The sequence below is a fragment of the Vanrija pseudolonga genome, chromosome 7, assembly GCF_020906515.1.
Source record: "Vanrija pseudolonga chromosome 7, complete sequence".
Taxonomy (NCBI): Eukaryota; Fungi; Basidiomycota; class Tremellomycetes; order Trichosporonales; family Trichosporonaceae; genus Vanrija; species Vanrija pseudolonga.
The window spans coordinates 2,424,537-2,436,261 of NC_085855.1; the positions used below are offsets into that span (position 1 = coordinate 2,424,537).

An 11,725-nucleotide genomic window follows, 5' to 3' on the forward strand; every position below is an offset into this window, starting at 1 on the left:
GTGAACATGCTGTGGAGTGGGCGCAATGGGCCACAAATGCGATGCGGGACGGCCAGCTCTCTCCCCCAGGTCCACACAACACCTTTGGTTAGACACAGTTCATGCATTCGTGACACGCTACAGGGGAACTATACAATGTGCGCCGTGCGCGGATTAGTCGGCGGTGTATCACGCGGGGTGGGGGGACGGGGAGGGGTGTGGCCGGGTCGCGTTGGTGCGCTCACGGGCCTAGGGCTTGGGCTCGTCCTCGCCAACGCGCGACTCGTCGTCGGTGCGCTTGGCGGAGAGGACATGGCCATCCTCGGGATCCGGGAGGCCGTGCTGCTTGATCGGGGCCTCGATCGCGCTCGTGCGCCACGAGATATTGAGAGCGAGGGCACTGGGGTGTGAGCGGGTGGTCGCGGGGGTCGAGGCGTTGTCGCCTACTTACGCAGAGAACTCGGGAAGAACAGCGAGACAGTACTCGAGCGCCGTGAAGCGGTGCGTGAGGCCATCGGCGGCGAAGTTTGCCGGGTTGTAGTATGAGAGCTGGCGGTGTGAGCGAAGGGCGGGTGGTAGTGACTCACGCTGTAGACGGCCGCCTGGAGGACACCAAAGATACCGCGCACGTGCAGCATGATGGCGACGATCACGAACAGGATGATGGTCTTGGTGATGCCACCGTGACGCTGACCGCGGCGAAGTGTATGCAGGACGAACACGCCAAAGATGACCGTCAGAGCGAGGAAGATGGCCTGTCCAGTGGTGCGGAGAGCCTTTGACACGTCGAGCTTGTGATTGATCTTGGCCTGGATTTGCTCGGGCGTCAGGCCCTTGTACTGGCTCGAGTTGGGGTCCATGGCGCCGGCCATCATGGAGCCACCGGCGATGATGATTGCGCTGGGTGTGAGTGGTAGCCGCGAGGGGGGGTGCTTACTTGGCGGGGATGAGCCACGAGTCGATGATGGCCATCAGGTCATTCTGCCAAAACTTCCATGGCATGACGACGGGCAGCATGGCCATGAGCATGAACGCACGCTTGCGACGGTCGGCCGCAGGCATCTTGTCGAGCTCTAAGGGGATGAGACGCGACGAGCCAAAGTGCTTGAGCAGGTAGTGGTGCAGGAAGTAGTAGGACGCGATGGTGAGGGAGAAGTAGCCTTCGGCGCCGAGGATGAGGTAGGCGACAAAGACGTTGACGTTGCTCCATGCGAGGATGCCGAACGCGATACCGCAGCCCTGGGAGTGTGAGCTTTGACTGGGGTTGGTAGACTCACCTGCGAGGCCACACGCAGCGTCGCGTGGAAGAAGAGGATTGTAAACCTCGACTTCCACTTGTATTGCTTTGTCGCGTACATGTAGGCCATGTAGAGCCACATGGCGGCGTAGAGGATGCCAAAGGCGAGGGCAGCGCCGGCCTCGTTTGTAAACTTGGCCATGGTGTGGTGGGGTGTAGCGATGGGTAAAGTTGAGTTGGGGATGTGGGGAGGATGTCACAGGTTGCCCGCCGCCTTCTATATATGGCCCGAACGTGATTGCTGCCAAACGAGCAGAAGAGAGGCGAACGAGGCACCACAAAAGCGTTGCGTCACAAGGAATCGTCACGGGATTGTTTACCTTTGGACCCCTGACGACTGCTCCCGACTCGCTCGCTGGCTTGACACGGTGCCGAGGATCCGAGCTGCAGCAGCTGCATCAAGTCGCGCATGACACCCCCAGCCAGCCAGCCAGCCAGTCGCATGCATGCATTGTGCATCCGCAGCATTCCTCGCCCACGTCTGGAAGAATGCATGCATCCATACAGCACACACGCTCATGCATCCCCGAGATGAGGCAGAAAGACCCAGCAGTGGCCCCACCCAAAGGCAGTGCCGAGGCGATGAAAGAATGGCTGCTTGCCGACTGATCCGATAAGTGGGCGGACCGACGCAACCGACAAGTCCGCCGGCCCAACGGCGACGGCGAGCATGGGGGGGTGCCGGACACGCCAAGCCTCGGTGCGAGTTGGCACATGCTACTGACACATGCATCGCATCGACCCCTTCTCCGCCGGCCCCACGGCGAGGAGGAGCGGGGCGGCCAGGGTACACGTGCTGCCGCCGCCTCCGCCGCTGCGCCGGCTCGCTTCCGGCATCGGTCGCGGCGCGCCAAGCGCGGTGTAGTGCCGCCGCGACCGACGAGCGTCAAGGGAGCGTCGCGCCGACTTGCTTGGCCCGGTGTGTTCTAGTGGGCTCGCGGACTTGCATGCGCCATGTGCTGAGGCTGCCCAGCACTCGACGTCGACAGGGCCCTCAGAATAGATAACACACGCTCAGTGTCCGCCGCGGAATGCCTCGCTTGGGCACTGCCTCGGCGCCTCGCGTGGGGTCTGGGCTTGGCCGTTCTGCTTCCCGACTGTTGTTCCAAACGAACAAGTGGTCACTCGACGTCACCATGAGCTATACTTGGCCCAATGCTGTTCTCCTCGGCGACGCGGGGCCGTGTGCTAGTGACAAAGGTGACCTCGGCGAGCGGGGAGGGCTTGGGGGTCGGGGGATCGACAGCATAGACGTCGGGCGCGTTGGGCGAGTGGGGACAAATGACAGGAAAAAAAAGCTGACACGTGGTCAACGTGGCAAACACGCGTTGGTCGTGTGGTTGACCCTGAACCTTTCAAGCGCAGGTGCCCACGCTTGTCCACTCTCGACGGCGTCGACAATTGTTTGTTTACATCTTATCTTGACACATTCTCACTCAACTTGTAACATTATCACGCACATTCACGGCATAGAGAGGGCATAGAACATGACACTGGAGCAGGCATTACTAGGTGGGTTTCATTCTGCTCTTGTCTGACCAGCACAGAGACGACAATTGGCGACACTCCCGCCAAGTCGGCCATCGTCGCGGCACGAGACGCCGCAGACCCACAGCCTGTCGAGCTGGAGTCAGCCGCAGAGGCTGATGTCGCCTTCACCGCGGCTGCACTCGACTCTGACGCCTTTCCGCACATCCTCGAAGCCGTCGTTGCCTACGCGCCGTACGAGAGTCTCCTTGCGCTGCGCGCCACGTGCCGCGGTCTGAAAGCCCAGGTGGACACGATTCTCGCGGCCCACGTCGCGCTCGCGGGGGCGGACGACGAGGGGGAGGTGGCGCCTCGGGGTATGTACACGGTCATTACACCGTATGGTGCGGCGCCGTCTCTCCGAGGCGCGCGCGCGGCCCGATTCGCACCTCGCTGGGACCGGCCCATTGCGCTCGAGCCCGAGCACTCGTTGTTGCGTCACACACGCGTCCTGGACGTGCAGGCTCCTGTCGCTATCCCCGACGAGGAGGTGCTTGCGCTCCACCTTGCCAACGTCCACACTGCGCGCCTCCACACAACCATCTTTGAGGACCGCCTGCCTCTGGACTTGCTATACCTGACCAGAATCCCTACCGTGGTGCAGTTCGCGCGACTCGACCAACTATCCGACGTTGCCCGCGCGTGGGTGTCCGACCTGTCCGACCACGTCCGCACACTCATCCTCAACCTCGAATTTGACCTCGGCGCGATGGACGACGACAAGCTGGACGCGAGTTTCGTCAGCGACAGGTTGCACCTGTTCCGCCTGCCGCAGACGCTCGGCGAGTTTGTGCTTGTCTGTCGCGTGACGTCGGAGGGGACGTTCTCCAACGCGCAGCTCCGTCGCCTCAGTGTCCAACTCGCCCGAGCCGTCGGCTTTGAAATCTCCGTCAGCCTCGACAACCGCAACGGCTTGCACGGGCCGCGGTTCACCCTCGTCGGGCTCGATGCTATCGGCGCGCTCGCTGGCCACGAGCCTGGGCACATGCGCGAGCGTGTGCAGGAGATTGTGCACGGCGAGGTCGAGTCGTTGTTGGGCCGCGGCAACCACGACGTGTTTACTCGGCGGGTGCTTGGACGCATGAGCTTCCCGACCTTGGACGAGTACGAGGCGAGGGTGGGTGCGGCAGAGTTTGGGCTGCGGACACGGCTGTAGCGGGGTGGGCGGGCGGTGGGGGCGGGCGGCTGTGGGGTTGCCGGCGGTGGTTGCCGGCGGTACGGCGCGGCGCAGGGAGGCGCGGGCGAGACGAAGCACATGTTGCACTGCGTACACTGTGTACTTGCACTGGGTGGTGTGTTCTGCACTGCAGGCACAGGCGACGACGACGTCAATCATGCATAGAGGATCAAAGATGTGCCTGCGTGCGTCAGTCATTTTGCTGCTCGTCGTCGTCGTCGCGTTGTCGTCGTCATAGTTTGCCCATCGGTCAGTACTCAGGGTGGATGCTCGTTGCCCTGCTTGTTTATAGCCGAGACGAGGGGGGGGGGCCACCATGTGCAGCCACAGTCACGCGGGCCGCAAACCTCGGAGGGAGGGGGGCCTGACCCGGGGTTTGGACTCGCATTGCGCAGCATGACTGACGCTGAGCGCGCGGGACAGCATGCAGAGGCAGAGCAGAGTACCAGAGTCGAGGCAGAGCAAGGCGGCGGCGGCGTTGGCATTGCAGGGGGCAGGCTCAAAGAAGCATCTTGCCGCGCATTCGTCGCGAGCCGCCAGAGCCCCGCATCCCCCAACGCAGTCCATATTTATACTCGCTTGCATCCCTTTGGACGACTGGACAACATCCCCAACAACCACCACGACAATGCTCATCACCCCGCTCTTCGGTCTCTTGGCCGCGCTCCCAGCCCTCGCCATCACGCGCGAGCAGGCCCAGGCGGAATGGCTCGAGAACGTCAACGCTGCCCACGGTGTCTCGAGCGGCGGCGACAAGCGCGCCCTCGTTGTTGAGCGCCAGGATGCCGCCGCCCCGGCTCCAGCCCCAGCTTCGGCAGGTACGGGCAACTATGCCCCGTACGTGGTTGCCTGTCCCGAGAACGTGACATGGGTTAGGCCGGCTCAGGTGAGTTGAACGGGGGGAGAGGGGAGGCGGAGCGACGTAGGGTGGGGGGAGGCGGAGCCCGGAGGAGGGGTGGGTGGGGGCAAACATCTCTCGCGCGCAGCGCGTAGGGGTGGGTGGGCGGGCAAAGCATCGCTCGCGCGAGCAGGGAGGGTGGGCGGGCGATGTCTCTGCGAGCCTGCTCGAGGGCGGGTGGGTGGGCGAGACAGACGACTGGGGAGGGCGGAGGTGTGCCCGGCTTCAACGCGACGCGCGGCTTGGCGGGCTCGGTGCCGCGCCGAAGCTGCGGCGTAACGCTGCGACGACGACGCCGCCGCCGCCGCTGCGCTCGACGTCAACGTTGTTGATGACAGCGAGTGCACATGCGCACACGACCAGATCGAGGCGCATTCCTCGGCTGCGCTAGATCTGCACCGCCGTTGTGGGCTAGTCTCATTCCCGGGGGGCCGTCAGGCGCCGTCGTCCTTCAATCCACCTCTCCGCCAGATACCCACGCTCACTTGCACCCACTGACACACGCCCAGGGCATCAGCGATGGCGAGAAGGCCTACCTCGCTGCTCGCGGCGCCAAGATTGACGCGGCCGTCGCGGCGCTCGCGTCGGCGCACAACCTCACCAAGCCCGCCAGGCGGCCCGTCATCGGCCTTGCCATCTCGGGCGGTGGTCTGCGTGCCATGCAGTGAGTGGAGTGCCAACCACGTCTGGGATGGATCCTAACGCACGCCCCAGAAACGGCCTCGGTGCCACCCAGGCCCTCATCAACTCGACGTCCAACAAGGCTGGCACCGCCGGCGTGTTCGACGCCCTGTCCTACTTCACCGGCCTGTCGGGCGGCGCGTGGGGCGTGTCCACCTTCTACGCCAACGGTGGCCAGCTCCCCACCGACCTCGCCAAGAACGTCTGGAACCTGAGCGACAGCTACATCTCGCCCAGCGTCGACACTGCAGCCTTCTTCGCCAACGTGAGCGCCGAGACCCAGGCCAAGGCCAACGCCGGCTTCCCCACCGCCCTCGTCGACCCCTGGGGCCTCGCGCTCGCCAACCACCTCAACCCCAAGGAGTTCCGCCTCGACACCAACCCCAACCTCACCGTCTCAGAGCTTCTGACGACGGTGCCTGCGCTCGCCAACTCGAGCCTGCCCTTCCCGATCATTATTGCTGTTGGGTGAGTGGGCGTGGGGGAGGCAGGTGGTGCACCGCATGGTTTGGCCATGGCGCAGTCCCACATCGTCCCACGCGCCGCTCTGCTCGCTTCGATCGCATCACTGACACCCACAGCCTCACCGGCGCCAACCACTCCACCGTCCCCGTCGACTCGGACGTCTGGGAGTTCAACCCGTACGAGTTTGGCTCGTGGTCTCTGTCGCAGGGCAAGACCCAGGGTGCCTTCACCCCCATCGAGTACCTCGGCTCCCCCGTGCGCGGCGGCCAGTCCAACGGGACCTGCTACAAGGGCTTTGACCAGCTTGCCTTTGCCCTAGGCGCGTCGTCCAACCTGTTCAACACGCTCGGCGCCATCGGCCAGCCCTCGACCCTCTTCCCTGCCATCGGCAACTCGTCGGCCCTCCAGGGCCCCAACAACGTTGTTGTCAGCGTGCCCAACTCGTTTGCAGGCTTTGACGCGTTCGCCGCGGACCCCGTTGCCTCGGAGAACGACCTGATTCTGGTTGACGGCGGTCTGAACAACCAGAACGTGCCGTTCGCGCCGCTGGTGACCCCCGAGCGCAATGTCGACGCCATCATTGCCGTTGACAGCTCGGCCGACACTGACAACCACTGGCCCGACGGCACTGCCCTGTACACCACCTACAACGTGCTCAAGAACGAGTCGGTGGCCAACAACTCGACGCTCCGCTTCCCGGCCGTCCCCTCGGTCAACGGCTTTGTCAACGGTGGCCTCAACACCCGCCCCGTGTTCTTTGGCTGCAACGACACGGCTGCGCCGCTTGTTGTTTACATTCCCAACTACCCTTACTCGGCCAACTCGAACTCGTCGTCGTTCACCTTTGCCTACCCCCAGGACACTGTCCAGGCCAACCTCGCCAGCTCGGGCCAGGCGATTACGCTTAATGGCACGATTGCCGCGTGGCCCACCTGCCTCGCCTGTGCGCTGACTGACCGTGCCAACGGCTACACCTCGGCCAACCGCTCGACGGCGTGTGCGGCGTGCTTCAACACGTTCTGCTGGGACGGCACCGACAATGCTACGGCGCCGTCGACCCCGTACGCTCCGGCCATTGGCGTGCCTGCGTTTGTCAAGGCCCACGCGAACTTGAGCCTGCCAGGTGCCACGGGGGCTGGCGAGAAGCCCAAGAGTGCGGCTTCGGCCGGCGTCGATGCTCGCGGCGTTGTCGTCGTCGCTGCCGTCCTCGCTGGCGCCGCCGCCACCCTATTCTAAGCTGTACATTGCATATGAATTAATGCTGGGTTAGAAGGACAGGACGACGATGCCGAGGGTCTAGGGTCAGCGCGGCTGTGTGGAGTGCTTACCGTTCCTAAGTAGATGGCCTGGTCGTCGGCCTTGACCCACTCGACGTCGACGTCGTCTTTGGTGCCCCAGTCGATGGCCGAGTGGATCCACTTGGATGGGAGGGTGTAGCGGGGCGGGTAGCGGCGGAGGTCGTCACCGTTGTCGGGGAGGGCGACGAGGCCGGGTGTCGGGGAGGCGAGTTTGAACTGGGGGAGGAGGGGTGGGGGGGTCGGTGTGGACGGCATGACGGTCGCCGCATCCACTGCGTCCGGGCCGTAGTCCCCAACGTAGATCGTGTGCCCCTTGTACAGGTCGTAGCAGCACACGACCACCCTCGTCCCGTGCACCGCCGCACGTCCGTCGCTGCCAGGGAGCGCGACCCAGGCGACCTCGACGTCATCCAGCGTTGCGGGGCCACCCTCCTTACGCTCGGGGATCGAGGACAGCCGCACCACGGCGAGGTGGTGCGTCACGCCCATGTTGCCCTCGAGCACGAGCAGGTCGCCGTCCACGTGTGGCTCGAGACGGAACTCGGGCTGGTCATCAAAGTAGGTCACCTGGAGCTGTCTGGTGACGACGGCGTCGGGGTAGGTGAGCCACTGCATCGATCGTGGGGGTGGTGGAGCACCGGCCGTGACGACGGCGACTGCGTCAATGACGAGCTCGGCGCCGTCGCGCGTCTCCTGGTACCCGTCAACCGTGCCATCGTGAGTCGGCTGGAAGGATGCCAGGAAGGAGGACGGGGAGAGCGGCTGCACCGCTGCAGGCGTCGCGCGCCACACGCCCTCGGGGTCGAAGCCGCCTACTGGGACCGCTGGTGTGATAAGCACGCCGGTACGCCAGTCCCACAGCGGCGATGCGACGCCGACTTCCCCGTTCGAGCGCGTGATGTGCGCTTGGATGGCGTCGGCGGCAAGATGGAGGCTGAACTCGAGGCCATCGGCGGCGCTGGCCGCGGCCAGAGCCGCGGCGTGGGCGTTGTCTGCCTTGACATCCTCGTCGTCGTCAGAGCTGTCGGAGTACACTGTGTCCCCCTCCTCGTCATCTCCCTTGGGCAGCGGCACGCGGGCTTCGAGGGCCGCTTCGGGACGCGGCCCCCCGTCGAGCTTGAGGAGGTGGACGCGCAGCTTCAAATCCGCGCCGTCCACACTCACCTCGAGCACAGCAAGTAGGTCGTGCTCACGACTCGCGGTGAATGCGCGGGCGTTGACGCCCGTGTCGACGTTCCATTCCCGCCCGGCGCGGAGGTCGTACACGTGCAAAGCGCTCCTGGAAGCACGCGTGATGACGAGCCCGGAGGTGACTGCTGCTGCTGGCGCGTCAACTGGCCCTTGCGGCGCGAGCAGGTCGACTCGGCTCGGAGCGAGGGATGCCCAGCGTGCGGTCGTGGCTGAGGCCGTGGAGTTGGCCATTGAGGTGAGAGCGATGATGAGTGCGGGATGGACTCGGCGAGGATGTTTGACGTGACGCGCGGGATGACATCATCCGGCGGCGGGCGGGTTGATTTGAACGGAAGCCCCATGTTGGCGCGACGAGGACACTCGACGACATTGCATGTGGACCTGCTTACAGCGAGCAACGAGTAAGGCCCAAAACGCACAGATATGTAGCATCATTTGCTGGGCTCATGCCCAAGCATGCGGGCATCCACCTCCGTCGTCCCCCTGTCGCTCCGAGCAGGCACGGCGGAACATCCTCCGGCTCCCCCACGGTGTGGCACTTTTCGGAGCGATCACCCACCCCAAGGTGCCAGCGAGCGGCGAGCACAACACAAGGTGCGTTGCCAAGTGTTGAAGGGCCAGGACAACCGCGCGGACGGCTTTACTGGCAAGTTCGCAGCATTTAAAGACGCCTGTGTGCATCATTGCCATGCCACCACCATGTCGTTCAACCACGCCGCCGCCGCTGCCCTCGTCTTTGGCGCCCTCTACCTCGCCCTGTGGTGCTACATGGCCTACATGTACAGCACAAGGCAGTACAAGTGGGCTTCACGAACCACGGTACTCTTTGTGCACACGTCACTTCGTGTCGCGAGCCAGGTGAGCTTGGTTATAATCGCGCTGACCCAAGGCCTGTGGTGTGGCCTTTGGCGTTCTCGCTTGGGACTCGCCCGTCGTGTTTGTCGTCTATCTACTCCTCGGGGCGGAAGGCTACATCACACTGGTGGGTCGGAGTCTGACTTGTGCTCACCCACAGACCATCGCTGCCTTCTATTTCCTCCACCACTATCTCTTGGCACACTTTGGCGCGTTACGCCTGCTCCGGCCCGACATCAACAGCTTGACGAAGAATCAAGAGGGGCTCTGCCTCGTCGAGATGATTCTAGGTATTCCCTTGTACTTGCCCTGGCGATACTGGCCCGACGACCGCATTGCCATTGTCGACGCATGGCTCATACCAGGAAAGTAGGTGGTATTATGGCGCCGTTGACCACAGCGCTCTCATCGTCGGTGGGGGCGTCATGATGGCGGCAAAGATGGACGTCAAGAGTCCGGAGCATGCGGGTCTTACCGTCGATGAGGTTTTGAAGCGCAACGCACGGCATCTGGCCACTGCCAAAGTCCTTCGCACAGCAGGGTACGGTGTGTTTCTCGTTCTCATCGTCGTGTATTGCGGCTTTATCGTCAAGACTTGGACGAGGCCCGGCCGCTCCAACTCCACACTGGTCATCGTCACCATTGTCGCGATGTTGCTCTTCATTCGCGGCGTGTTCGGTGTCCTGCAGTCTAGCATGAACAATGTGAGTTTGATTGCAGGTGCAGCTGATCCAGCTATCGTACTATAACCCGAGCAGCTACCGTGCCGACGGCATGGCACCACGGTTTACCGCCATGGAGTACTGTCTAGCTGTGGTGCCCGAGTTTGCTTGGTGGGTGTCCGAAACTGCACAGTCTGACCCCAGCGCGTCTTTATTGAATCTATCTTGGCCCTGGAGACTCACGAGCTTTGTGCCATCGGCACAGAGGAGGATCTAGTTGATGAAGTGCGGAAGTAGGGTTGGCGGACGATGCATTGCGCGTCTGACTGGGGCATTTGTTCGATTGGCAGGCTCGCTCGAGACCGCGGCGAATGGCCGGCCAGGAGACTTTCGGCCTGGGGGATCGCCGCCGGCATGGGCGATGTGGTGAAAATCCCGTTTCAATTTGCTACAGTGGCGACACGCGCTCACCTGCTTGTCGCGCTCGTGAGGAGAGAGATGCAGACCCAAGGTGGGGGTCAGAGGTGACCGCAAGATGGGTGCACGTGTGCATGCGCTGCAGCCGCGTCTAGAGTGCATGGTCGTGGCACGGCGGGTCGGAACGGGAAATTCGACAGTTGCCACGACGCCGTAGGGAGACGAGGCGCAGTAACAATGCGGAGGTGCAGCGCGACGGTGATGTCGGCGGCGCGCACGCCATGCGTCGACGAGCTCGGCAGATGCGGCTTTGCAATAGTCTGTGGTAATATTTCTGATGTCTGGCTGTATACACATGTGGGTATGATGCGCACCAGGGCCATGTGGCATCGACAGACGCGGCGTGAACATGCCAACTAAGTGTGAAGTCGCGTGACAGCGAGCCGGTGGTCGGCGTCACCCGCGCTCCGCCTCGACGATGTCGGCGACTGCGGCATTGACGCACGTAGACCTAATACCCCTAGGTGCTAGCCATATGCCTGTGTGCACGCGACACGTATCAGACACATGTGGCGCCGGCAATCGGGGCGTGAGCAAAGCAGGTCTCAGTGAAATCTCGTGGGGCTCAGATCGGCGTTCGGCGACGTGCACGGCATGCGGCGACGAGCTCGGAAGATGGGGGGTTACAGCAGAGGGTGTCGATAGCCCCGATCACTGGCTATATGCTCATGTGCGTGCGACGCGTACTAGTTGCATGTAGGATTGGTAAGCGCGGCGTGCACACGCCACTTGACGGTGAAATCCATGGTGGCGGGCTGGGCGCTAGGGGTTAGGGGGTTAGGGGGTTAGGGGGTTAGGGGGTTAGGGGGTTAGGGGGTTAGGGGGTTAGGGGGTTAGGGGGTTAGGGGGTTAGGGGGTTAGGGGGTTAGGGGGTTAGGGGGTTAGGGGGTTAGGGGGTTAGGGGGTTAGGGGGTTAGGGGGTTAGGGGGTTAGGGGGTTAGGGGGTTAGGGGGTTAGGGGGTTAGGGGGTTAGGGGGTTAGGGGGTTAGGGGGTTAGGGGGTTAGGGGGTTAGGGGGTTAGGGGGTTAGGGGGTTAGGGGGTTAGGGGGTTAGGGGGTTAGGGGGTTAGGGGGTTAGGGGGTTAGGGGGTTAGGGGGTTAGGGGGTTAGGGGGTTAGGGGGTTAGGGGGTTAGGGGGTTAGGGGGTTAGGGGGTTAGGGGGTTAGGGGGTTAGGGGGTTAGGGGGTTAGGGGGTTAGGGGGTTAGGGGGTTAGGGGGG

General features: G+C 63.4%; 5 protein-coding genes across 5 annotated transcripts; 3 read left to right on the forward strand and 2 right to left on the reverse strand.

Moving 5' to 3' along the window:
- Positions 1 to 83: 83 nt before the first annotated feature.
- On the reverse strand, positions 84 to 1,510 carry LOC62_07G009822 (uncharacterized protein). Its single transcript, XM_062776383.1, has 5 exons — positions 1,257 to 1,510; positions 917 to 1,218; positions 567 to 879; positions 431 to 528; positions 84 to 379 (listed from the first exon to the last, which is right to left on the reverse strand). The coding sequence occupies exons 1-5, from the start codon at positions 1,416 to 1,418 to the stop codon at positions 229 to 231; spliced, it is 1,026 nt and encodes a 341-aa protein (XP_062632367.1). The 5' UTR covers positions 1,419 to 1,510; the 3' UTR covers positions 84 to 228.
- Positions 1,511 to 2,714: 1,204 nt separating this feature from the next.
- Positions 2,715 to 3,959, forward strand: LOC62_07G009823 (uncharacterized protein; the record flags this gene model as incomplete). The annotated part of the gene is made up of 2 exons (XM_062776384.1): positions 2,715 to 2,788; positions 2,824 to 3,959. The coding sequence occupies exons 1-2, from the start codon at positions 2,764 to 2,766 to the stop codon at positions 3,957 to 3,959; spliced, it is 1,161 nt and encodes a 386-aa protein (XP_062632368.1). The 5' UTR covers positions 2,715 to 2,763.
- Positions 3,960 to 4,574: 615 nt separating this feature from the next.
- On the forward strand, positions 4,575 to 7,658 carry PLB1_2 (Phospholipase B). The gene is made up of 5 exons (XM_062776385.1): positions 4,575 to 4,866; positions 5,388 to 5,542; positions 5,593 to 6,027; positions 6,141 to 7,320; positions 7,353 to 7,658. Exons 1-4 carry the CDS (start codon positions 4,609 to 4,611, stop codon positions 7,258 to 7,260), a joined length of 1,968 nt encoding a protein of 655 aa, XP_062632369.1. The 5' UTR covers positions 4,575 to 4,608; the 3' UTR covers positions 7,261 to 7,320; positions 7,353 to 7,658.
- LOC62_07G009825 (uncharacterized protein) lies at positions 7,291 to 8,744 on the reverse strand (the record flags this gene model as incomplete). The annotated part of the gene is made up of 2 exons (XM_062776386.1): positions 7,291 to 7,320; positions 7,353 to 8,744. The coding sequence occupies 2 exons, from the start codon at positions 8,742 to 8,744 to the stop codon at positions 7,291 to 7,293; spliced, it is 1,422 nt and encodes a 473-aa protein (XP_062632370.1).
- A 468-nt stretch (positions 8,745 to 9,212) lies between these two features.
- LOC62_07G009826 (uncharacterized protein) lies at positions 9,213 to 10,248 on the forward strand (the record flags this gene model as incomplete). The annotated part of the gene is made up of 6 exons (XM_062776387.1): positions 9,213 to 9,371; positions 9,403 to 9,495; positions 9,529 to 9,737; positions 9,769 to 10,072; positions 10,104 to 10,201; positions 10,224 to 10,248. 6 exons carry the CDS (start codon positions 9,213 to 9,215, stop codon positions 10,246 to 10,248), a joined length of 888 nt encoding a protein of 295 aa, XP_062632371.1.
- Positions 10,249 to 11,725: the final 1,477 nt, after the last annotated feature.

What these genes read in the sequence shown, in the direction of transcription:
- LOC62_07G009822 (XM_062776383.1), bottom strand. Translation starts at nt 1,418, where the DNA reads ATGGCCAAGTTTACAAACGAGGCCGGCGCTGCCCTCGCCTTTGGCATC. An exon ending in CGCTGCGTGTGGCCTCGCAG is followed by an intron (nt 1,219 to 1,256) that starts GTGAGTCTACCA and finishes TCACACTCCCAG; the next exon opens with GGCTGCGGTATCGCGTTCGG. An exon ending in TCGTGGCTCATCCCCGCCAA is followed by an intron (nt 880 to 916) that starts GTAAGCACCCCC and finishes ACTCACACCCAG; the next exon opens with CGCAATCATCATCGCCGGTG.
- PLB1_2 (XM_062776385.1), top strand. Translation starts at nt 4,609, where the DNA reads ATGCTCATCACCCCGCTCTTCGGTCTCTTGGCCGCGCTCCCAGCCCTC. An exon ending in CATGGGTTAGGCCGGCTCAG is followed by an intron (nt 4,867 to 5,387) that starts GTGAGTTGAACG and finishes ACACACGCCCAG; the next exon opens with GGCATCAGCGATGGCGAGAA. An exon ending in CCGATCATTATTGCTGTTGG is followed by an intron (nt 6,028 to 6,140) that starts GTGAGTGGGCGT and finishes TGACACCCACAG; the next exon opens with CCTCACCGGCGCCAACCACT.